Below are 26,494 nucleotides of genomic sequence, written 5' to 3' on the forward strand. Positions count from 1 at the left end.
CCAAGATAAATGAATTTGTAGTAAGATATTTTACAGTTAAAGGAAAACAGATTAAAGTCAGAGCCCTATACAATTCAGAACTAGTTCCATTTAATGCTTCTGGCATCCTCTTTGTAGGTACTGTGCTTTCAAATTCTTTCTTTTATTTAAGTCCCCTGGCCTTCTTAGGGGGTAGCATTTAATATTTCTGTGCTAGGAACAGATAAGGGGGATAAGGGAAAAGAAGTCCAGAGAGATTAAAGGAATGCCCAAGGTCATGGTGCCCAGTGAGGATGTCTAACAGGAGGTTCTGGAATACCTTTCATTAAGGAAAATGGGATGATTATGTACATAAAAGAAACTATCCAGATGGGTGTAGAAACAGCCCTCCATTGCCCCACTGTTCAAAGTCATGAAAACAATACAAAATAAGGACTCATTTTATGCTAGCACACTTTTTAGTTCATGATTGACTTCTGGTACTTGCACAGAGTTCATGCCTTCATGTCTGCATGATACAGTGGTAGTGTCTAGTTACTGACTTTATCTGCCTTGGACATTTAAGAAAATGAGGGATGCCGGGTACTGGTGGTTCATGCCTGTAATCCTAGCTACTCAGGAGGCTGAGAACTGAGAATTTTGGTTCGGATGCTAGCCCAGGCAGGAAAGTCTGTGAGACTCTTATCTCCAATTAACCACCAGAAAACCAGGAGGAGAGCTGTGGCTCAAAGTGGTAGAGTATTAGCCTTGAGCAAAAAAGAGCTCAGGAACAGCATGGAGGCCCAGAGTTCACTGCCAATGACCAACAAAAAAGAAGGAAGGAAAGAAAGGGAAAGTAAAGGAAGGAAGGAAGGCAGGAAGGCAGGAGGGAAGGAAGGAAGGAAGGAAGGAAGGAAGGAAGGAAGGAAGGAAGGAAGGAAGGAAGGAAGGAAGGAAGGAAGAGGGAGGCTGGAAATGTGGCTTAGCGGTAGAGTGCTTGTCTAGCATGCATGAAGCTCTGGGTTCCATTCCTCACTACATAAACAGAAAAGGCTGGAAGTGGCTGGGTGGCTCAAGTGCTAGAATGCTAGCCTTGAACAAAAGAAGTTCATGGACAGTGTTCAGGCCCTGGGTTCAAGCCCCAGGACTGGCCAAAAAAAAAAAAAAAAAAGGAAAGAAGGGGCCAGTCCTAACTCAGGAGCCCTTGAGTTCATTGCAGAGAGAGGCAGGGCCCTGAGCTTCATCTCCTTGATATTGAGTGCTTGCTTCTCATTGCTCCAACCAACAACTGATTCAGCAACAAGTCAGTGATTGCCTGAGCCACATCTTTACCCAGACTGATTATCCACAAAGACATTAGCACAGCCAAGTGATGTTGGTTGTTTATTCCTAAGAACACAGACTTGTTCTTTGCAGACATCCAGCTATTCTTTATGGCAACATATAAGCCCTGTGTGTCAGGGTGCCTGTGTGTTATGATAGATATCATTGGGTTAGTTAGATCAAATGGACCTGTTTAATATATCCCCTCCTCCTTTACTCCCCAGGTCAAACACTGCTGAAGATAAGTTTGTGTTCTGCAATGGACTTGTCCTACATCGACTTCAGTGCCTTCGTGGATTTGGGGAGTGGCTCGACTCCATTAAAGACTTTTCCTTAAATTTGCAGAGCCTGAACCTTGATATCCAAGCCTTAGCCTGCCTGTCTGCATTGAGCATGATCACAGGTAAGCACCACCTGGCCAAAGTCAACGTGATCGCATCTCCTTTCCCTCCTGTCCTATATCAAAGTGGATTATGGTCCTGGCCATTGTATACACCAGAAAATGAGGGAAATGGTTGCCATTTCCCCCCTGAAATGTGCTAAACTTAATCTGATCTAAACAGAAAGGTATATGCATCTATAGCTTGTTGTCATAAGCTTCTAGGAAAGAGAGTCTATGCCTATTACCACTTTCAACACCCCCCCCCATGTGAAAATCTAAGTCCACAGGAGCTCCATTAACAATTGGACTAGTCTTCCAAGGAAGACTAAGTTAACCAGCCCATTCATGCAGGACATGGATAGCAAGTTGCCCCTGTTCCTAATCCTTGCCTAGTAACTCAAAGTAAGCACAAATGACTACAAACGTATAAGACAACTTGACTTACTAACTTTGGGGGATGACTGAGGAAAATGGCTAAGTGATTAAAAAAGAAAAACAGCTCAACTCCACTGTTATTAAAAGTTAAGAATCAGGGGATATGACCTAGTGTTAAGAGTGCTTGCCTCATATACATGAAGCCCTGGGTTTGATTCCCCAGCACCACATATACAGAAAATGGCCAGAAGTGGCACTATAGCTCAAGTGGCAGAGTGCTAGCCTTGAGCAAAAAGAAACCAGGGACAGTGCTCAGGCCCTGAGTCCAAGCTCTAGGACTGGCCAAAAAAAAAAGTTAAGAATCAGACACATAAAACATATTGTTTCTGTATGATCCCATTCTCCCTCTAGACCCCTCACCTTTTTTGTCTTTGGGGATATAATGGATCCCCAAGGTGGGGCATATTGGGCAAGAGAAGAAACTAAACCCATCTCCCTGCAGCTGTTGAGGCCCAGATCCTTTTTCCTCTCATACTAGCAGTTACTTGAGTGAGGCACAACAAGGGTGGGGGCTCTAGAAGAAGCTAGCCAGACTTGTGGTTCATCCCTGTTCTTTTGGTCAGATCAAAGTACAACCTAGGATGCTGCTCGAGGGTGAAGTTCAACTTGGATATGCCCACAGCTGAAGGAAGTATTTTTTGGGACAGATGACACGTGCATCTCCAGAGGCCTGAGTGCATCTTTTGGCACAAATGGTCCTTTCCTTCTGATAAAGGACAGATGAGGGTTGGTTTCCTCTAACATTAGCGACTGGCATAGTTAGAAGTGGACTTTCCTGTGGTCTTTGGTCCTGAGTGAAAAATTCACTTCTTTCATTGTGGCTGCCATGAATTCCAATAGTACCATTAATGAGCCAAGAGCAATGGCAATTTCAAAGAGGATGGATTCTATTTAGAGGTCTTTCCGATGGCATATCAGAGCATCAGAAGAAAACAAGCACATTTAAGGCCCAAAGGTACCATTCCAGCAAGACTGCAATAAAATTGGTCCTTTAGCTCCATTTCATAATCATTTAGCTATTCCTAGGACAGTTAAACATTCCAATCTGGAAAGCATGAGACTTAGTTCCCTTTAAATAGATAAAAATAAAAGTAAAAACAAAAGCTAGCACCAGCCTTGGATTTCTGTAGAAACAACCAATCCATTGCCATATCTCTATGGAAATAGGAATGGAGTCTAGTTAGTGAGCATGTTGCTGACCTGCGCACTGCACCACATGTCCCTAGGTTTTTAGAGATGATGACATACACTCCTGAAAGAGAGAAATACTCAAACTATGTCCTGCATATGTTGCAGGACATTGAGTGCCACATGGAGATTTGAGAGTAGAAACAAAGGACTCAGAGTCCACAGGTGGTCTTCTCAGGATTACAGGGGCTGGATGTGGTTGAAAACAAAATAGTTTAGGGCTAAAATGGAAAGGGGTGATAATTGCATAAGTAAAATTTTGCTAGAATCATTGAAAAAATGTAGGATGACATCATTCTCAGGAAAGAAAACGCCTAACATTAGAGTGATGGCAGATGCCCCTGGGTTCACAGGTAGGAAAGGGAGAACATGCAGAACCAATCCTCCACACCTGGCTGAGATACATGGTGTTTGTCCTGAATGCAGTAGGCAGCCCCATCAAGGTGTGACCCAAGATCATGGTTAGGCTTGTCTTTTAGAAAGATCTACCCTGACAGCTGGTTTTGAGTACAAGTCAGAACAGGAAAGAGAGTAAGAGGAAAATGGCTGTAAGTCCACCCGTGTGAGAGATAGGATTTAAGAGGAGGCCTGGCTTTGGAGGCCTGTATCTTTTTTTTCTCTTTAAGTGGGAATGAATGGACAGCTAAGAGAGTAGGCCATGTGGGTACCAGACAGTCTGCACCTGGAGAGAGGGGTAGCTCAGTACAGCAGAATAGGAAGTAGGAGAAGGGTGGTTCTGCTCTCTGTTTCCCACTTGCTGTGGGTTCTGTGGTCAGCGCTGCTTAGCCTACTTCCCGTTCATAGGGGATTTGCTGGAGGAGGAGGTAGAAACAGCACACTCATTGAAATCCAGCGTCTCCTTGTAAGTCTAGGGTCCTAAGTTTAACACATATGTACTGTCAAGCCTTGTACTTCATCTCCCCAAATCTCAGTTTCCTCACCCATTATTTCACAATGAGGATAACAACATCTATTCCATGAAGTAAACATGTACATTACAGAAATCTGGGTTTGTGAGTGATGGAGCCAAGCGAGATTCAGGATAACCATTCCATCCACCTATGCTCCTTCTTGGAGTGATGGTGACAGGCTCCCACCCACTCAGCCATGACTGACCATTCCCCCTGGAAACTTTGGCTAGTCCAAAATCCACCTGTGTTATGAGGAAAAGGTGGTTGCCTTTAGGAAGCAATTTGCTTGGTGACTTATTTTCTTGGACACTTGAGAGGAGGGACTCAAAGGAGGACAAGATTGTTAAAGCAATGAAACTGCCCTTGCAATGGCAATAGTACATTATGGTGATGTTTTAAGGCTTCCTTCCTTCCTTCCTTCTTTCCTTCCTTCCTTTCTTGCAATCCTAGAGCTTGAACTCAGAACTTGGGCACTGTCCCTGAGTTTCTTTTGTTTAAGACCTAGCACTCTACCACTTGAGCCACAGCAATGCTTCCAGCATTTTTTTTTTTTTGATAATTTATTGGAAATAAGAGTCTCACAGATTTTCCTGCCCAGGCTAGTTTTGAACTGTTGTCCTCATCTCTCAGCCTCCTGGGTAGCTAGGATTACAGGGGTGAGCCACCATTGCCCACCTCTGCTTTAAGGCTTTCTACATGGGAAAGCTTCAGGTCCTATCCTTACCCCTATCAGCCAGTATAGAGCAGGATCTTAAAGGTACTGAGGTTCTAACCCACAAGAAGATCCCTCTGGTCTCATTTCTGCATCTCACAGCACTGGCCTGGGAGTCATTGTCTGTGAGAAGGGTTGAAAGGCAGAAGAGAATCACGAAATGGCAGAAGACGAAGGAAGGCCTGGGAAGCAGTGCACACTGGTATAGATGTTCACTTTCACTTGAATGTTGATTCCCATGAATGTTGGCTTTTACAAAATCTCCTTCATAATCAAGAGTGACTGTGTAGGGGCTGGGGATATAGCCTAGTGGCAAGAGTGCCTGCCTCGGTATACCCGAGGCCCTAGGTTCGATTCCCCAGCACCACATATACAGAAAACGGCCAGAAGCGGCGCTGTGGCTCAAGTGGCAGAGTGCTAGCCTTGAGCGGGAAGAAGCCAGGGACAGTGCTTAGGCCCTGAGTCCAAGGCCCAAGACTGGCCCCAAAAAAAAAAAAAGAGTGACTGTGTAGCCAGGTGCTGGTGACTCATGCCTGTAATCCTAAACTATTCAGGAGCTGAGATCTGAAGATCTTCATCCAAAGGAAAGCCCGTGAGACTCCTATCTCCAATTAATCACCAAAAAGCCAGAAATAGAGCTGTGGTTCAAGTGGTAGAGCTCTAGCCTTGAGCCAAAAGAAAAAAAAAGCTCTATGACAGTGCCAGGGATCAAGACTGGCACATAAAAACATACACAAAAGGGTGACTGTAGAATATCAGCTGGACCATTAATAAAAGAAAATGTATCCCCGAGGCCAGCCTTGGTGATTCACACCTGTAAGCCCAGAAGGCCGAGAGAGAAGGAATGTGGTTGGCAATCAACCCAAGCAAGGGAAAAATTAGCAAGCCTTATCTCAAAAACAAATCAAAAAGAAAAAAGGAGGTGGGCATGATTCTTCACACCTGTAATCCCAGCTCAGCCAAATATAGAGGTAGAAGGGAGCCAAGGCTGAGTCAGGCAAAAGCTTCAGATAGTTCTTGCCAGAGGCCTTTGAGTGGCTACAGTACTACAAACAAAAATAAATAAATAAAATTTACCTCCCCAAATTGTCCCCTCTTAGTCCAGGGATGAACTCATGAAAAGAAAAGTGAATCCTAGAGGCTTGGAATGAGACTTAGCAGTAGAGTGCTTGCTTAGCCTGCATGAAACCCTGGGTGTGATTCCTTTGCACCACATAAACGGAAAAAGCCAGAATTGGCACTGTAGCTCAAGTAATAAGAGTGCTAGCCTTGAACAAAAAAGAAGCCAGGGACAGTGCTCAGGATGTGAGTTCAAGCCCCAGGGCCGAGAGAGAGAGGGAGAGAGAGAGAGAGAGACTGACTTAGAAATTTAGTCTAAGAACTGGCTTGGTGGTCCATACCTGTCATGCCTATAAGCAGGAGGTAAAAGTTTGATGATCACAGTTGGAGACCAGCTTGGGGAAAAGTCTACAATACCTGCTTGGTTTTGTGGTCCCAGCTATGCAGGAAGGATAGAGGAGGATCATAGTCTAAACCAGTCTGGGGAAAAAATATGAGACTCGAAATGAAAAACAACTAAAGCAAAAAAAAAAAAAAAAAAGGCTGGAAAGTAGCTCAAGTGGTAGGGACCCTGTCTAACAAGCACACGATCCTGAGTTCTAAACCACTCTAAAACATTAGTGTTTCAAAACTGGATGGTATTTGTAGTTTAGCCAAACACAGCTTTCCTTTGCGCGCACACACACACCCCAATTCTTTTTCTTCCTCCTTGTCTTCTCTCTAGGCCCTCATGAAAAACTAGGTGAAGAGGTGGGGCAGGAAATGGTTTCTTTCAGATCACGCTCCCTTCCTACATTCAGGGAGTTCCCCACAGTTGTGGGTTTCAAAAAAAAATTTTTTTGGCGGGGGGTCTGCAGTTTACCTAACCATTGCCTCTTACTAATGCCAGGTCCCTAAAGTGATGGACATGCTTTGCTTCTGGTAAGATAACCATTGTGTTAGTATCTGATTGCAGTTAATTGTGTTTAATACACAAGACATCCTCTAAGTAGAAAGTTAGTGTGGATTTGCCATCTTCTAAATATTCATTCACTAAGTAATACCTAAAGCCCCATGTGTGGATAGGCCCTGTCTGTGGGGATGAGGCAGGTATGAATTCTGCTATCAGGAAGTGTATTATCAACCAGGAAGTTATATATATCATTATGATTTTAAAAAATGAACCCAATCTGTGTGATTCATGCTCAGGTCCTTATAAGAGAGAGAGTGTAGAGGAAATCCATATAATTGCTAACTTTTGTGGAGTGAAGAAAGGTAAAAATGCTGGTCATCAAGAACTTCTATGGTAGTAGCATGTAGATGTGGAAAAAACATAAAAGACGTTTCAGATCAAGGAAATGGTAAGGGCACACTGATGGAGAAAAATAGGGGGGAAATCATGTGTGGTGGAGTTGTGTTAGGCATGGATTAATTCACATGCACCATGAATAAAAAGAAGAAAAATGAGGAGGGTGCAGGCTATTACCCTCTGTCACTGTACATTCTAGAGCAAGCATAAGAGAAGATCTGAATTCACTTTGGGACACTGTCTCCCTGCCTCTGGATGAGAGAGCTGAAAATATGTTCTGTTCGGAGAAATCTGAAGGATTTTCAGAGAAACAACTGATTGTATGAGATATTGACTTTTTGGGTTGATAGCATGACCTAACCCTACAATAAAATACATTTTCCCACATAATAACAGGGGAAATAGGATTGGAAAGGTTGTTTTGGGCTCAGAGGACCAAGGGGACCTTGAATGTCCCAGTGTCATTTGTGAATCACTCCATTGAAGGAATGTTCCCCAGGGTTTCTTTTCCACATTCCGGTCTTCTGTCAAGTGAGACAATAACTCTTCTCTCTGTAGTCTTTTTTTTTTTTCTCATTGCAACTCAACCTCTAAGACTGAAGGGGAGATTGGCAGGTAGAAGCAGGAGCAGAAAAAGCTAACAGTAACATGGCTCCTGCCATGCCCTCCACCACCTGTCTTTCCAAAGCTCTCCTGCTCACCCTAAGTGGCTACCTAGTTACCCTGTTTCTGCACCATGTGTTGCCATCAGCAACACTGCAAGCAAACTAAGTGTAAAACATGGAAGGATGACATTGTGGGGGTGGGGATTCCAATATTTGGAGACTGGAAAAGTGAGTTTAAAAGGTTTAGTTTCGCTTTTAGTGGTACTGGAGCTTGAACTCAGGATCTTGTACTTACTAAGCAGGTCCTCTATCTAAGCAGGTCCTATATATTGAGGTGGGTCTTCCTTTATGTCTATATGGCCTGGGCTATGATCCCCTTCTAGTTATATGTGGCTGGGATGGCAGGTATGTATCACTGCACCCTATCATTGGTTCAGATTGAGTCTCATGAACTTGCTCTTTTTATGACTAGACTGGCCTCAAACTGAGTGAGATCCTCCTCACGCCTTTCTGCCTCCCAGAGACCTAGGATTATTAGCTTGCGTCAACACACTCTGCTGAATTCAAGTTTTTAAACAGACCACCTCACCCTCCTTACCAATCAATTTTAGGCAATTCTTTACCCTCTCTGAGTATTCATTTTCTCACTTGTCTCAAGAATAATACCTTAGGCTATTTGGACTGCAATAACAAAAATTCTATAGGTGTTATAAACCACAGAAATGTATTGCTGACACTTCTGGAAGCTAGCAAGTCCCAGATCAAGGCACCCGCAGATCTTGTAGCTAGAGACATGTGGTTTTCTTCTTTGTAGGTAGTGCTTTTTTGCTGTTCCCTGGTGTAGCAGAAGAGTCCCAGAAGCTCCTTCTGGCCCCTTTATAAAGGCACTAATCACATTCATGAGGGCTGTCCTTTAGACTGAATCAACTCCCCAAAGACCCTGTGTTTAATGCTCTCATGTGGAAGGATTAGGTTTCAGCACACAAAAATCTGAGCAGATAATGATGTCTATTTGTAATTGATAAACATTGAATGAATTAATGCATGCTTTACTGAAAGAAAAAAACATTTCAGACAAATCTTCACTGTTATTAATTCCTAAATGTCTATTTATCTTACACACTTTCAGGAAGAATTAGCAGTTCTAAGAACCCATAAAAATTTTTCATGCTTCCCCCAAATTATTGTATACATATAGCACTTTAAGGAGTTTCCCTGACTTCTTAAGTTCAGAGTCTTTTTTCCCCATTGTTAATTGCTTGGTTTATTTTCCTTTAATCTCTCTCTCTCTCTCTCTCTCTCTCTCTCTCTCTCACTCTCTCTCTCTCTCATGTGTGTGTGTGCTAGTACTGGGTCTTGAACTTGGGTCCTAGGTGCTGTCCCTTAGCCTTTTTGCTCAAGGCTGCCACTCTACCACATGGACCACAGCTTCATTTCTGTCTTTTTGGCAGCTAATAGGAGATAAAAGTCGCATGGATTTTCCTGCCTGTGCTGGCTTTGAACCTTGATCCTCATAGCTCATCCTCCTGAGTTAGGACTACAGACATCAGCCACTGGTACTTGGCTTTCAATTCATAAAAATCCATGTATTGCTTCTTCTCTAAACAAAACTATGGCTGTAATATATGCACAGCCTCAGTCTGTTCTTACTTTTTCATCCATATACTGCACGTCAAATATTTTTCCATGCCACTTTTTTCTGCAGAACTGGGCATTTCATCATTCATTTTAAATGAGCCTGATTTCATTTACTGGAGCTCATTCTAAGCATTTGGGATATATACCGGTGTCCAAATAAAAGTACGAGGGCAAGCAGAATCTTATTCATCTTTAAAATTGCTTTAGCACTTAAAGTGCTTAACACATAGCAAATATTGGTTGAATTGAATGGGTTAATGGTGAATATCCAAACTTCTCCCAAATCAAGAAACCCCTGAAGCCATTATTTTTAGCCTATCATTGTTATTAGGAAACAATTTGAATTCTTGAGAACTGCTGTATTTAAATTCAAATGAATTCAATAGAAAGTTTGTTTTGTGGTTTTTTTGAGCATCTGATTCTTGTCAGGCACACAGTCCCTTACTCTCATAAAACTCTAAGGTCTTGTTGGAGAGACAGATAGACACTACTTGGGGTACAGTCAGACTGAAAAATGCTCTATTACACCTCCACACAGGCTCCCAACTAACTTGTGGCTTTCTGACCTGTGTGGGCTCCATGTGTCTGGGGCTGCCTGTCAGTAAGGGACATGATATATGTGTAACATGAGAAGACACAGTGACATGACTGCCCAAAAAAAGAGGGGGCACTCAGCAGGAAGTCATTTGTGGATGTTCGGTTACAAGCCCATATCCCTTCCAGGAGCTGGGCTGGACTGAGTTTTGTCTCTGAGTTGGCCCATGCCATAAGACCTGCTCAAAAAGAGAAGCTACTTCTCTAGCCTGATAGCTACTAGCCATCCCTCTCCTCACTCCTGCTCTCTGCCCTGAGGAAGAGAATTTGATGTTTCTCTTGTGGGCCCAAGGGGCACTGGGAATTCAGTAGAAGAAACTAAGACAGAACTACTTGAAATTGGAATGAGCTCCCTTGGGGAGTAAGTTCTTCTACACAGAAGTATCTGAAAAATGGAATAAACTGCCATGGGAGTGAGCTCCTGCCTTGCTAGATGAACACTGGGTATAGTGTGAACCAAACATCTTAATGCGAGCATTGGCTAAGACAGAGCTTCATACACATGGCTGGACATCTTGTTAAGTTGCAGATTCTGATGAGATAGGCTGGGGGCAGGGCCTGAGACTAAATTTCTAAACTCTCCCAGGTTAAGTTGATGCTGTTGGTCTGGGGTATGTCCTTGAGTAAAGAACAAGGTCACTTATTGATAATCAAGATATTCAGAAACTAATAATCACTACTGTTTTTAAGTGCTACTGCCAGGCTATGAGCCAAGCGATTTGCATGATTATTTTGATTAATGTTGCTTAGTAAATAAATTTGGAAGTACCTGGGATGGATTTTACCAATAAGAAAACAGAGAGACCAATTGGAAGCTTTTAAAAAACAATCTAGTAGTAGAATTTGAAGATCTGGTTGAGAGGAAGTTGGTACTGAAAGAAAGACATAGACACAGAACAATGTAGGGCTAATTACTGAAGTTCTGGGGATAGGTTAATTAATGGGCCACAGGAATACAATTCTTTGAATATCTCATGAGGGTGGGGAAGACTGATAGCACTGATAGTTGAACTCAGAGATGTGGGTGACTTGAAAGGGAAGAAAACAAATTGTGTTTTAAATATAGAGGATATTCACAAATATTTATTTAGTGTTTGCTATATATGAAGCATTATTCTAAATATACATTGTAACTCACTCAGTTCTTAAAAAAACAATTCATGAGGGGCTGGGGATATGGCCTAGTGGCAAGAGAGCTTGCCTCGTATACATGAGGCCCTGGGTTCGATTCCCCAGCACCACATATACAGAAAACGGCCAGAAGTGGCGCTGTGGCTCAAGTGGCAGAGTGCTAGCCTTGAGCAAAAGGAAGCCAGGGACAGTGCTCAGGCCCTGAGTCCAAGGCCCAGGACTGGCCAAAAACAAACAAACAAAAAAAACAATTTATGAGACATTTACTGCTATTAGTTTTATCTTAAAGGTATGGAAAGAGACCCTAAGTCACCCAGCTGTTAAATAATAATAGAGTTGGGACATACAGGGAGGAAATCAGTTGTACCTGGTATGGACGGCTTTTGAAGTTTTTTGGTTTGTTTTACTATTGTAAAGTTCATAACAATTCCACATGTATTTATTTAATCAGAGCCTCTAGTATCTAATCTTTTTTTTCCTATGTCCTCAATCCTTCATTTGTATATTAATGTAACAGGTGTGTGTTGGGTGTTGCTAGTGTGCTAGGTAGGCTTGGTGCTAGAAACAATAGTGAGCAAATGCCCTCTGTTCCTCAAGAAATGTGCATTTCATGAAAAAGACAAGCAACTATCCTATAACTATCAGATTTCAAACTACGTATCCTGCAAAGGAAAAGGCCAGAGTGCCATAGGAAAGATGAGCAATGCTGGAGGCAAAGAGAAAGAAACTTCCTTTAATGACTATTTGATCTGAGATCCAAAGGAGGAGTAGATCTTAACCCAGCTAAAGAGGGCAGAACATGAGCACAGACCTAAATGGCTCTGTTATATCACTTTCCTTCCCCCCTCCTCTGCCTCTTCCACTCCTTCCTGTCCTTTCACCAGTGACATCATCAGTTGCTCAAATGCTTTAGAAATCCAACTGCATCTTTAGATGGTGACCCCACACAGGTTAATGTCTGTTTATGCTCTTCACTGCTTTAGCCCTAGTAGCTACAACATTGCTAGACACAAAACAGGTACTCAATGAGTATTTGTTGAAAGACATGATTAGCCCAGTGGTTAACCATTGGGCATGCAGAATGTAAGGAGGATGTGATAAGGAGGCCAGTATATCTCAGGATGAGGAGAAAGTTTCTGCCAAGCAGAGATCTTTAAAAATGCCAGCTTTGGTATCATACATGTTTTTCTGGGTTTCAGTGAGAAAGTAATCAGCCACTTAGTAATTCTGGTCTTGGACAGGCCTCTTAACTCTTTGAGTCTTAGCCTTTGTATCTATTAATTAAAGGGCATGATTGTACTGTCTAATTCACAGGGTTGTTGTAAGGGTGAGATAAAATAATTTAAGTAACAGAGTGCTTAACTATAAAGTGCTATCAAATACGCATCTCTTAACAGCCTGAAATAATGAAACTCCAAGTGTCAGCTGACACCTGAAATTCTTTATAGACACCCCTAGTGGAGAATCTTCTCTTAGGTGGGGATTTCAATCAAGTGAATTAAATATCTTTCAATTTGTATATACAATGAATATAACCCATATATTAATTACTTAACCATTTCTGTGAGTTGTAGTCTAAACTTTTGAACATATAATGCCTCAGTTACAATTCTGGAGTACAGGGAATATATTAGATTGATAATGTTATTTTCTGAGTATATCACTATTATAAAAATATGCATGTATATATACTTGTTTTGTTTAATGGCAGAGAAAGATCTTAAATGAAAATTTTCTCGGTATAATTGTCTAACAATAAAGAAAAGCCAAATGTCTGATTCCCCCTGGAATATGAACTCTTTGTAGCTCTGTTTGCCAAGCTGCAGGAGAAAGGGTGAGGGGAAGGAAGGAGGGGGGTTTCAATTAAATGTCAGTGATGGAGGTTTTAAGGATTTCAAATTACTGGTGGGGTCCCAGACTTTTGGTGGCTCCCTGGTGATCTGAAAATCTTGCTGGCTGAAGCAGGCAGGAGTCTAAATTTTATCTTAGCTCCTTTGGAAAAGTAAAGAAACCACAAATCCAGTGGCTGTTCAAAACAACAAAGAAGGTTCGAGGTGTCGTTGGTGTCTAACAGGAGTGTCTCTGAATTCCTCAAGGAATTCCAGGCCTAGGGTTGATCCAGCTGGCAGGAGGTATCGATCCTCACTTGAATTCACTGAATAAATAATGGTTGCCATAGTTATTGAGCAGTCACAACTGGCTGGAGAGCAGAGAAAACTCTGCAGCCTCTTCTGTGAGTTTAGCCATGAGAAAGTCTGGCTGCCATGTACCACAATCAACCCCCTCTGAAAAGGCAATGTGATGCTCCATTTCTTCATCCCAGAGACGAATACACAATCTCAAATACTGTCCATGACATGAGGCCTGTAAAGGAAGGGAAAGCTTAAATTAATGGCCGACATTTTTTTTTTCCCGAGGAAAGCTTCTCTCTCTAGCTTGTGAAGCTAATTTGATATAGCTCAGTATTAATAGAATTCAGTACCAGCAAGGTAGTGTTTGATCATATTACAGGTACTAGGAGGCTAATCAGAAGGCAGACCTTCATCTTGCTATGTTTTAACATTATTATACAAACAAAGCTAACCTGCCAATTTTAAATGAAAAACTGTTATCAATCATCTCATAAATATTTTCACATTTTGTCTCCTTTCATTCTTCTGTATATGTATAAATAGATATAATCACACTTAGGTACTATTTAATATTCTACTTTTTATTAAGTATTGCTAGTAGCTTTCCATGTTGGCTCATATTGTCCTTTTAGATCTGCAGAACCTTCCATTATATGGACATACCATTATTTGCTTAATGATTCTCCTATTCGTAAACTCTTTATCTTTCTCAGTGTTTCTTTGTTTGATTTTTTTTTCATGGAAGTTGGTAATAGATAACATGATACCAAATATTCTCATGCATACAGTTTTACTTTCTTGTTCACTTTTTCCTTTGGATAAATTCCCAAGAGTAGGATTATTTGGTCAGAGGCTATAAACATTTTATAACTCTTGAAATTTACTGCCAGATTTGAAGCCTGCTTTCATGCTTTGGGGGCTGGGGTGAGAATAAAACTTTAGGCAGAATACCACTGCAGGCAGGATCTGTTCCTGAAGTTCACTTTTGGATGCTTCTGAGACTGAAACATAAGGGCTATGAGTTCAGTAAAGATAAACCAAATTGGAAGATGTTGGCACCTGGGTTGACCAATGAGTAGCTTCCTAGAGAAAGTAAAAATCATTCACTGAAAAGCCTGGAAATAGGGGATATTTTGCCTTTGTTTGATCTTACAGTTGTTAACCACTGATAATGTGTCCTCTGTTGTGCTGACTATCCCAGGGTATGCCAGATGACAAAATACTGTCATATAACACCGTTTACTTGAACCTCACAACAAACAGCCTTCAGAAATGAGTTTTATTGTAGTCCCGCTTCTTCTTTCAATTTTTTTTGTGTGTGATACTTAAGATGAACAAGAAGAATATAGTGAAGACTTGTGTATCTACTACTCTGTAATCCCCATTTCTCTATACAGATGTTGAACCTTAGTGAAATCAGGTCATATAGCTAGTAAGTGACAGACCAGGATTTAGGTTTGACTCTAAACCCAGTACCCTTTTCTCTATATAAGTGACAAAAGATGAGGTACCTACAAGTTATAATCAACTGAGATGCTGCTGGTGATTTTCTTGGTTGATTTTTTTTTTTTTTTTTTTTGCCAGTCATCAGACTTGGACTCAGGGCCTGAGCACTGTCCCTGGCTTCTTTTTGTTCAAGGCTAGCACTCTGCCAGTTGAGCCACAGCACCACTCCTGGCCTTTTCTATATATGTGATGCTGAGGAATTGAACCCAGGGCTTCATGTATACAAGGCAAGCTCTCTTGCCACTAGGCCATATTCCCAGCCCCTCTTGGTTGATTTTTAACACCATGTAGCACATCAGATCTGAAAAGGGACCTTACATGCCATGCAGTCCAACCTCATTCATTGACAAGGTCCTAGAGAAGAAGGAACTTGTGCAAGGCAAATACAACTAGTCTAGCAAGAGAAAGTGTTCATTTACTGATTTGCAGACCTCTTTCACTTTTTTTTACCTAAAAGAGAAAAATAAGGTTTCTGAATCATTGCTTCCTTTTTCTAATTTTGGGTAATAACATTTTGCTTTAGGAAAACAGCTTTTCTACCAAACATATCTCCAACTAAGAAATTAAATCTGATAGAAATTAGGAATTCATTTCACAGTAGAAGGATACCTTCCATCACTCAAGAATTGTGACTTTGACATGACTTTCTGTCTCATAGACTGAGAAAGGAAAACTTTGTAAAAAGAGAAATCAAGCTTTCCCCTCAGAAGAGACTCTGCGATGTACAGTCTGAGGGAAAGCAGAGTGACTTATGTTGCGTGTCTGGTTCCTTTTTCATCACAGGAAGCTGCAAGAAGATACCTTTTCTTTCTTTCTTTCTTTCTTTCTTTCTTTCTTTCTTTCTTTCTTTCTTTCTTTCCTTCTTCTTCCTTCTTCTTCTTCTTCTTCTTCTTCTTCTTCTTCTTCTTCTTCTTCTTCTTCTTCTTCTTCTTCTTCTTCTTCTTCTTCGTCTTTTTTTTTTCTGAGCACTGTCCTTGGCTTCTTTTTGCTCAAGGCTAGCACTCTGCCCCTTGAGCCACAGCATCATGTCTGGCCATTTTCTATATATGTGGTGCTGAGGAATTGAAACCAGGGCTTTCTGTATACGAGGCAAGCACTCTTGCCACTAGGCCATATTCCCTGCCCCACCTTTTCTTTTTTTACTATTAATTTATTTATCGTCAGTGTGATGTACAGTGGGGTTACAGTTTCATATGTAAGCCAATGAGTACATTTCTTATCCAACTTGTTACCTCCTCCTTCATTCTTCTCCCACCTTCCCCCTCCCCTTACCCCCTCCCCATGAGGGGAGGTTGGTTTACAGTGTATAGTTTTGTAAGTATTGCTGTAGCCTTGGTTCATTTTTTATCCATTGTCTCCCCATTGTGATGTTCCCTTTCCCTTCCCTAGTTCCAATAAATGTATATACAATATCCAGGATACTGAAATCAGTAACAGTGACATCAAAGAAGAAAGACTCACTCAACCTTATATACCAAATAGATCACAAATATTTAATATGAGGATCCCTTTATATATTGCCTTATAAAGTGTGATATTCATGTATTCAGTATAAAAGGCCTGTGCCTCATCCTTTTGAACTCTCTCCTCTTCCTTTTCTCTGTGACTTTTCCATCTCCACAGCAGGAGGACAACATATTTTTGTAGAGTCAGGTGTAGGCCAATAGGGGTTTGGAGGAGAGAAACAACATAAGGAAAGGAAAAGCTGGGATCTTCCCAATGCTGATTAGCATGAAAACATAAGAACACACTTTGGGTGTTAGCAACTAGAATATGCAGCCACCCTACCTTCTTCAAGTTGAGTCTGTGACAAGGGTTCATTAATTCACTAGGCTGGATGTGTTTCCGTGTCACTCTGGATGAAAGTTGTCTACTGACAGGGCTTTTGTGAAAGCTTGGCAGGATAATGTGTACAAAGAATGAACACCCTGTCAGGTATTCCATGCCATTGTGTGCCAGGAATTGTGAGCCTCCCACCTGGTGCTCACCTAAGTTCAGAAACACTGAACTAGATCTGATCAGTGCCTTCCTCTCTTAAGGAAACTGAGGCTCACATGTGAAGAGACCTACTCAAGGGCACACAACAAGTTAAATAGCAGCTCTGGGATTTGACCCCCCCCCCCAACAACCACCACTGTGTTCATTCTGTCTTAGACTGCTTTGATTATCTATTGTCCTCCACTGGCAGGAAGAGACACAGATCTTGATGAAGGGTTCCAAGTGTCTTTAGACCTGCCTCCTCATTGTGTCCTTTATTATTATTTTTTTAATCCCTCTGCAGAACGACATGGGTTAAAAGAACCAAAGAGAGTGAAGGAGCTATGCAACAAGATCACAAGCAGCTTAGAAGACCACCAGAGTAAAGGACAGGCTCTGGAGCCCACCAAGCCCAAGGTTCTGCGTGTGCTGGAAGAATTGAGGAAGATCTGCACCCAGGGCCTCCAGCGCATCTTCTACCTGAAGCTGGAGGATCTGGTGTCCCCACCTTCAGTCATTGACAAGCTCTTCCTGGATACCCTACCTTTCTAAGTGGGAGCCACTTCTTTGCAGGCACCTGGGTTAAGCAGTCAAGGGATGGGTCTGGACACCAACTACTTTCTATCCTTTGTTCAGAGGAAACGCAGCTCTTGTAGAAAGCAAAGACTTTTTTTTTGTTTTGGTCCTTTCTGGCACCTTTCCTTTACAACCTAAAGCCAGAAAACTTGCAGAGTATCGTGTTGGGGTTGTGTTTTATATTTAGGCTTTGGGAGGGTGGGATAGTAAGGGGGTATAATTCATGGAGGTTTTCTAAGAAATTGCTAACAAAGCACTTTTGGACTATGCTATCCCAGCAAGGAAAAAAGAAAAAGATAACATAAGTGTTAAAAAAAAAAAAACTTTCTGGGGAATACGATTATGGTTGCTTTGTATTTAAAAACAAGAACAACCAAGAATTGTTCGCCAGGGTAGGCTGTGTCTTAAGATTGATCCCTTACGAATACATACATTTCTGTATCAAGGGTACTACATATGTGGTGCAGACAAGGCAGAAATTTCCTTTTCTTAATTTCATTCTTCCTTGATTTTATTTTAACAAATGGTGAAAGATGGAAGATTACCTACAAATCAGACATAGCAAAACAATAATGGCTGTTCGCTTCCATATACAAGTGCAATTTTTTAAAGTGCTGTCTTACTAAGTCTTGTTTATGAACTCTCCTTTATTTTATACGGGGGAAAAAAAGGAAGACATGCAAATGACATGCTGATTTTCCTAGCAAAGGCTTGGTCTACCTGCCCTGTAGAAGTCTTCATAGGTATGGCCCATCTAATAAGACTTGAAGGCCATTCTCAATAGAATTAGATCCCTGCTGTCTCTTTAGCTGTTCTGAATTGAGGAATCAAGATTGTAAAGTGAATAACATACAGTGTCTTTGGTTGAGTCCTATTAACCTGGACAGCATTCTCTTGCTTTGGTCATAGCAATTTACTGATGTATTTATTTAGAAGTCCAAGGTATGTTTGGTGAATCAGCCAATTACTTGATCTTCAGCTGAGAAAAACATGCAAGTAAGTAGGAACTGGATCATACAGGGTAAGCACCAGGAAGATGAAAGGATTTATATATATATATAATTTAATTTTTGTTATTGATGATTTTGGAGAGCAAGCAAGTCTTCTTTAAAAAATAGTATTAATGTGAGTACTAGACAAGATTAGTAGGCTACGTTTCAACATTCCGTGTTCGTACACACTTTTGTATGTTTATACTGTTAATTGCCATATTACTATGAGATAATTTGTTGCATAGTGTCCTTATTTGTAAAAACATTTGTATGCACGTTATATTGTGATAGCTTTGCCTGTATTTATTGCAAGACCACCAGCTCCTGGAAGCTGAGTTACAGAATAATCAGATGGAGTATTCACAGTGACTTGGATACACACCAGTTAGAGATTAAGCAAAAAAAAACAAACAAACCCTATATATATATATATATATATAGCAGGTTACATATATATTTATAATTGTGTCTTTTTATTAACCATTTGTACAATAAATGTCACTTCCTGTGCTGTTATTTTATGGTTCATTTGCAGTGACTTTTAAGGCAGTACTGTTTAGCACTTTGATATTAAAACTTTTGCTTACGTTTTGCTAAATTCAAATAATGTTTGAAGATTTTTAGGTCTAAAAGTCTTTATATTATATACTCTGTATCAAGTCAAAATATCTTTGGCCATTTTGCTAAGACACAAACTTTGAATGTCAAACTGATGTCACAGTAGTTTTTGTTAGCTTTAAATCAGTTTTGCTTTAGTCTTTTTAAAGGAAAAAAATAACAAGACTATGCTGTTTATATCGTCATTAAATTATACAGTCAAACAGATGCCAAATGAATTGCCTGATTGCTGCAAAGTATAACCCAGATAACAAATCATATCCTTTTTTTTCAAGAGTCATTCTGATAGTTGATCATGTATTATGTTTGTGTGAGCACTTTTGCAAGATTATTATTTTTATATCAAGATGATAGGGTCTGGAATGTTAGCATGTTGAAGCATTAGACTTGGAAGGGCCTGGCTTGTCAACCAGTTCAACTTCTTGAAATTCACAGAGGAGAAAACGAGGGCCTATTGAAGGGTAGACTTACTCAAGGTCAAACAGTAATAATGTCAGGACTAAGACTTAATGTACCTTTCCATCCTCCTTTTCCCTTGCTGTATCAATAGGCATTTAAACATAACCACTAATATTAACATTGTACCTGAAGATAACCATGAATAAAGTAGTACTTTTGCATTAATTTTTTGAGCTTATATGCAAATATAATAAACATTATTAAATATCAGGAAAGCTAACATTTTGTACAAGATAGCTTCAGACCAAATTCAAATTGAATTTGAATAAATTAGAAGTACTGTGCATACATAACCTTCTTGTGCACCATGAGTATTTGGAAAGTTAATCCTTGTTTTTGTCCTGTCTGTAAAGGAAAATTGAAGCAAAACAAAAAACTGAGTCCTAGGGAAATGCTGTTCCTTTATGATTTCTTTTTACACTCATCAGACTTAAGGAGAAGGAGATTATAGCAGTCCTAGCTATTGGTTTGAAGGAACGAATAAGCTTTTTAGCTATAGGTCCAGACACAAGTGCTGAAAATAAACATTAGGGCCAGTTTTCTTCTGTCTTCCATAGTTATTACAACTATGTGAGCCTCCCGAGTCATCTATCATTAAACTCTTCCTCATTGGTTTTTTTTTGTGTGTTTTTTTTTGTTTTTGTCTTAATGTTGACACACAAGCATATACAGAGTGGATGACTGTATTAGCTCCGAAGAGGACCAGCATTAAGGCAGGTGACTCTTCCGTTTGCGAGGAGCGCTCTCTTAGTGGGAACATGCCTTCTGTGGGCAGAAATCAGGAATCCACCAGCTGTTAATGGGGAGTGCCTTGTGTTTGTTTCAGACAGCAGAGTTTCCCAAGTTCCTCTGCACCTCTAACAGCATCGCTCTTTTGTGTGTGTTGACCTGTGGTTTGAAAGAAATGCTCTTGTACATTAACAATGTAAATTTAAATGACTAAATTAAATTACATTTTACCAATGGCAACTGGTGTGTGGAAAGAGCATGCTTCATTTAACAGTTTTTCTCTTAATCATTGGTATAATAATATTGGTTGTGAACTCTTTGAAACATATCCCAAAATAGATTTTTTTAAAAGCCTGGTAAGGCTGAAAAGTTAATAGGCCTTCTGAATTGGAAATAGATTAAACTTCAGTGATTGGAAAGAGGGACACTCTAAATTCAATAACCATTTATCGACAATTTCCTGAGGGCATATCACTGCAGGAGGCTCTGAGGACATGCTCTGTTTCTCTTCCAACTGTACATGACATAAATGGAGCTAACAATTTGTTGCCTAACAATGTTTTTCAGAGACATTAAGAATTCATGGGATATTAATTGTTTGTGAATCATAATTTACCAGCATCAAGGCCATAGTTCTCCGAGACTAGCCACTGTGCTCTGCCTTTCTATTTAAGGCACTATAGCTCCACTTCTGGCTTTGGGCTGGTTAATTGGAGATAAGAGACTCACAAACTTTTCTGCTGGAACCCGATCCTGAGAATCCAGCCTCCTTAGCTAGGATTATAGGCATGAGCCGCCAGGACCTGGCTTAAAGCCTCTTCTTTATGGGGAATGCAATTTTTGTTAAATTCTGACCCAAACATCATATATTCTTAGTCAGTACAACATGGTTTCTTTGCATTTCATTCATTCAAAGGAAGAAATGAAAGAGCTCTGGTAACTGGGTTCCTCAGTTTGTGCATCAGGTTTTTTAAGCGCACATTTTGCTCTAGCAGCCCCCCACTATTCTGCCTTCATAATCCTCAAACTTGGTTCCTCACCAACCTCTGAGCCATGTAATAATGAGGTGTTGCTCCACACTTTAATCCCCACTGATGTTTCTCTTTCTAAACATGAATTTTCTCAGAGTGGACTCCCATCCTTTCACTTATCCCTCATTACTCTTTTCTGCCTCTAGCCAAGATCCCAGATTCCAAGGGATTTAACACTTCTGCACAGGCTCTTGTGTGTGTGTTGCGTGTGTGTGTGTTGTGTGTGTCTGTGTCTGTGTTGGTCATGGGGCTTGTACTCTGGGCCTGAGCACTGTCCCTGAACCCTTCAAGTCAAGGCTAGCCCTCTACCACCTGAGCCACAGCACCACTTCTAGCTTTCTGGTGGTTAATTGGAGGTAACAGTCTTGGACTTTCCTGCCCACCTGGCTTAGAACCACTATCCTCAGATCGCAGCCTCCTGAGTAGCTAGAATTACAGGTGTGTGCCAGCAGTGCCCATCTGCACAGGCTCTTGAGTCAAGAGCTTCAAAACTGTCTTCCCCTTTGGACCAAGAAAATACCCCTCCTTTCCCTTCTGGCCAGTTACCAAACTCACAGAGAGGGGCTGGGAATATGGCCTACTGGCAAGAGTGCTTGCCCATATACATGGGTTCGATTCCTCAGCCCCACGTATATGCAGAAAGGCCAGAAGTGGTGCTGTGGCTCAAGTGGCAGAGCACTAGCCTTGAGCAAAAAGAAGCCAGGGACAGTGCTCAGGCCCTGAGTCCAAGCCCCAGGACTGGCAAGAAAAAAAAAAAAAAAAAAAGACCCATACTCACAGAGACCAAACCCACCATGCTTGAGATCTGCTAGCACACTTTCTACCTTTTGCTTCTAAACTTCTATGTCAGTGGTCCCATGAGATTATGACGGAACAGGAACATACATGACATACTATCAATCCTAGTCTTTTAGCACCATGCATCGCTCACATGTTTATTATGATGCTGGGGTAAACCAAACAATTACACTGCCAATATTACAAGAGCATAGTGGTACAGTTATGTATAGTACCTGATTCCTGAAAATAACAGATAATTATTTCTCTAATTACTGTGCTTTTCTGTATTTACTTGCTATCAGTGTTTTAGAGTACTCTCTGCTATACACTCTACCTATATAAGAAGTTTATTGTACAGCACTATGCATGTTAGGCCAGCAGCAGTCTCACACAGCTCATATTTACTGTGTATCCTGATTGGATCAGAGCAATACAGAATGGCTGAGCTACACATCTGGCTCTGTGTAAGTATGCTCAGTGATGTTTGCATAATTGACAAGCCACCCACAGATCATTCTCAGAATGTATTGCTGTCACTAAGCAATCCATGCCTGTCTAAATGTGCACACGCACACACACATACACCATGGCTGGTTTCATATTTGCTGGTCCATATAGACAAATTTATGATTGTTTCCTTTTTCAGAAGAATAGTCATCCTTATACTTTTATTCACCAAATTGCCTAGATTCCACTAGAAATTAAAATAATATAATATTAAAATATATAACTTATCAAAGAGAAAAAAGCAAAATATTTCACATACACAAAATTAAACTGAATTAAAAGCAAAAAAGAGTATAAAGTAATTTGTACAAAAAATAATACAAGACACTTTTTTAACTTAGCCACCCAGTTCAAGTACTCTCCAATTATATTTCCCTTTCACTATTTTCAAGATTGGCTTATCACTGCATACCTATGTATTCCTGAACAAATTATTGTTTAAATTTACATGCTTTTAATTTGTGTGTGTGTGTGTGTGTGTGTGTGTGTGTGTGTGTGTGTGTGTGTTTGCCAGTCCTGGAGCTTGGACTCAGGGCCTGAGCATTGTCCCTGGCTTCCTTTTTGCTCAAGGCTAGCACTCTGCCACTTGAGCCACAGCTCCATGTCCAGTCCTTTCTGTTTGTTGTGCTGAGGAATCGAACCCAGGGCTTTATGCATGTAAGGTGAGCACTCTACTGCTAAGCCATATTTCCAGCCCCTACATGCTTTTAATTTTATACTATAAGTATCTTAGGGTGTATAGTCTTCTGCACTTATTTTTCTTTGTTCAAAGAAGCATTTGAGATTTGTCTATGACTTTGTAAAGCTCCAGTTGGTTAATTTTCACTGCTTTATAGTGCCTCTATCAATACATTATAATTCTCTGTTCATTTTTCGGTCAGTGGATATTGAAGTTGTTTCTAAATTCTTGCTATTACAAGCTATGATGTGAATATTTTGTTGTTGTTTTTGATCGTGGGGCTTGGGTGCTGTCCCTGAGCTCTTCAGCTCAAGGCTAGCGCTCTACCACTTGAGCCACAGCTCAAGGCTCTAGTGTTCTACCACTTGAGCCACAGCCCCACTTCCAGTTTTCTGGAGTTAAGAGTCTGACAGACTTTCCTGCTCAGGCTGTCTTTGAACCACGTTCCTCAGATCTCAGCCTTCTGAGTAGCTAGGATTATAGGCATGAGCCACTGGTGCCCAGCTATGATGTGAACATTTTTTTAACACATTTCATAAACATAGGTAAGATTCTGAGGCTGGTGTCTTCTAAGTGCAGTCCCAGACAGATAACATTAGCATGATCTGGGACCTTTTTCTGGAAATGTAAATTTTCGGGACCACCCAAGACCTACTGAGTCATTAACTGGGGAAGGGCTTAGCAATTTGCGTTATCAAAAATCATAATGTGTGCTAAACTTGTGAGGCTATCAAGAAGTATTATTTCTAGGTTTAGGGTTAAGAAAATCATCTTCCTCCTTAGTTATACCAATGTTCCTAAACATACAGTTGTACCCGTTTCCATACCAAGCAACAATATGTGAAATTCCTCCTGTCCTACATCTTCCTTACCACTTGAATTTAAAGAATTTCTCATTAAAACTAATCCAGTGGTTATAAAAGAGCATCTTATTGTGCTTCATAACTAATTTTTGGTGAACAAGTTAATATGTTCAAAACGATATAGCCTTCTTACTTTTCAGAACCAGTTCTTTCTTTTCCTTTCCAGCAGCCTTATTTCTGAGATAGTGTAATTTTTACCACCTTGAAGTCTAGAAGTCTAAATTCTGTGTTTCATAGACTTCACCCTCTTCTAGCTGGCATTTGAGACTGGCCTTGCTTTCTAGAGACAGTATTGCTTGTGGAATAATCAGCTCGGAGAAGAGTCAAGGATAGTGTCATGGTAAGTGATGTGAGGATGACAAATAAATACAGGACTAGGCTTAGAATCTCTCTATCTAAACTGTATTGTAACCCATATGTCATCTAAGACTTTCCTCTTTGGGATGCATAAAAGGTCATCTTAAACATAGTCCAAATATCTCCTAATGATACACTAAGCATTGCATTAACTCTGGCTTCAGGCTCCCGCTTCTGTTTTCCAGCTGTTAGTGGATCTTTCTGCCCTTTTGCCAATGGTACGTCTGTGTGTGGTGTTGCTCTAGAAGACCCAGATCTTTTCCATAATCCCCACTCATGAATCCTGGATAAGACTTCGTCAGATTCTACAAACCTATATTGAGTGACAGTTGGTCACTCATGACAATTTTTCCCCCCTTTCTTCTTCGTCGTCTTTTCCATCCCTTCATCGGGAACATGCATCCCATCTTAGACCATAGAGGTAAAGGTAGCTCTTATGGGCAGCAGAATAGCAAGTTAGACGCAATTGGTTTTATGAAGATCTACTTATTACACTGTTCATAAGAAAAAAAGAAAATCCTTGTTAAACCCGTTACTTTGAATTTTTCCATGAACTCAAAGATGACCTTTATACAAATGGGGACACACAGGATACAAAAACTCAGCTCCTCTGCAGCACAGGTGAAAAAGAGTTGGACATATTAAGGACAATGACTCACTGTGAATCACTCATGTTTTGAAGACACCAAAAAAATGCCAGATATATAACCGTCACTATTACTTTTGTCTTATTTATTCCTTGGTCCATTGAACATTGGATTAGGCCTTGTTTTGGTTTGGTTTTCTTTTGGGGGTCTTTTTGGTAGTGCTGAGGTTTGAACTTAGGGCCTCATACTCTGATGGTGCTTTACCACTTGAACTATACCTTAGCCCCACGTTTTGGTGCTTATTTTGGAGATGGAGTCTTACAATCCTTTTTTTTGCCATGGTTGGCCTCAAACTTGGATTCTTTGGATATCAGTCTTATAAGTACCTGGGATTACAATATGAGCCAGTGGTGGCCAGATAGCTCCTATATTTTTAATTCTTCACAAATTCATTGACTTGGTGATGCCTGTCCCCCTAAAGTCTAAATTCTTTAAGTCTTGTGGTTTCTGTTTCATTGTCTTCTAATATCATCTTTATTCCTAGCTATTACTCCATTTCCAATTCCTATACCTAAAAGAGAAAACCCAGTTGATGTATCTCCACTTTTTGTGTAGGCCACAATGAAGATGCCTGAACTATTGGACTAGTGGACTATTGGGTTTTTCTCTAGTCCAGTCAGCAGTGGTTGGGGAAGAACATACACTGACCCTCCAGGAAATATCACGACTGGAATAATTTCATCCCAGATTAAATTGGTCCATATGATTATTATTGCATATAACATGGTGACAGTGGAAGCTTCACTTGACTTAGGGGGCTAGTTAGGGGGAAGCAGGTTTGGTAGAATCATTTCTTCTTGATCTCTTGAATGCCTAGCATAATGCTTGGCTTTCTGAAATTATTTTAGAAATTCTTGCCAAGTGGATTAATTGAATCTGCAAGGGACATAGACCATGTCATAATTTCAAAAGGTGATATCTAGAGCCATAGTGTCCGGTATTATGTTTTTCAGAACTTCAATGTCTGTGTGTCAAGAGAGAGAAAGAAACGGAGAGAGCAAAAAACACAACCTCAAGGAAGATTTTTTTTCCTTTTCTTTAGAAAGCAGCTGTCAGTTTAACTTATCCCAAAATACTGTCAGCGATGAGCATGACTGAAAACGCGTTTTATCTGTAATTAGAGAGATTACATTAAACACTATTATTTGCAGATACACATTGAATTAACCCTAATCGAGGCTAGCAAATAGTACAAGCCTGCCTATTTTTTGCCTCAAAATTTTTAGGAAATTGTGACAGTTGACACACAAGGGACAATGCTGACAAGATTTCTTTCCATCCAGCATGAGACAGTAATTGTAATTGGCTTTAAAAAAATGTTTTAAGCAGTTTCGTCAGTAAATCAGAAGTTGCCACAAATCATGCTGATAGTTTCTAAACATGGGGGTTGTTGACTGTGCATTCCAATATGAGTTTA

The 26,494-nt window shown here is 40.5% G+C and overlaps 1 protein-coding gene across 3 annotated transcripts in view; it reads left to right on the top strand.

Annotated features, from left to right (window-relative positions):
* The window catches only part of Nr4a3 (nuclear receptor subfamily 4 group A member 3), a 45,776-nt gene extending 25,323 nt beyond the window's left edge, over positions 1–20,453 (top strand). For all 3 annotated transcript variants that reach the window (XM_048338038.1, XM_048338028.1, XM_048338046.1), the window contains 2 exons: positions 1,506–1,684; positions 17,144–20,453. In XM_048338038.1, the coding sequence (XP_048193995.1) occupies positions 1,506–1,684; positions 17,144–17,391 (427 nt within the window). In that variant the 3' untranslated portion in view covers positions 17,392–20,453. The remainder of the gene's footprint in view (positions 1–1,505; positions 1,685–17,143) is intronic.
* The last annotated feature ends 6,041 nt before the right edge of the window (positions 20,454–26,494 follow it).

This window comes from Perognathus longimembris, chromosome 1 (assembly GCF_023159225.1).
Source record: "Perognathus longimembris pacificus isolate PPM17 chromosome 1, ASM2315922v1, whole genome shotgun sequence".
NCBI lineage: Eukaryota > Metazoa > Chordata > Mammalia > Rodentia > Heteromyidae > Perognathus > Perognathus longimembris.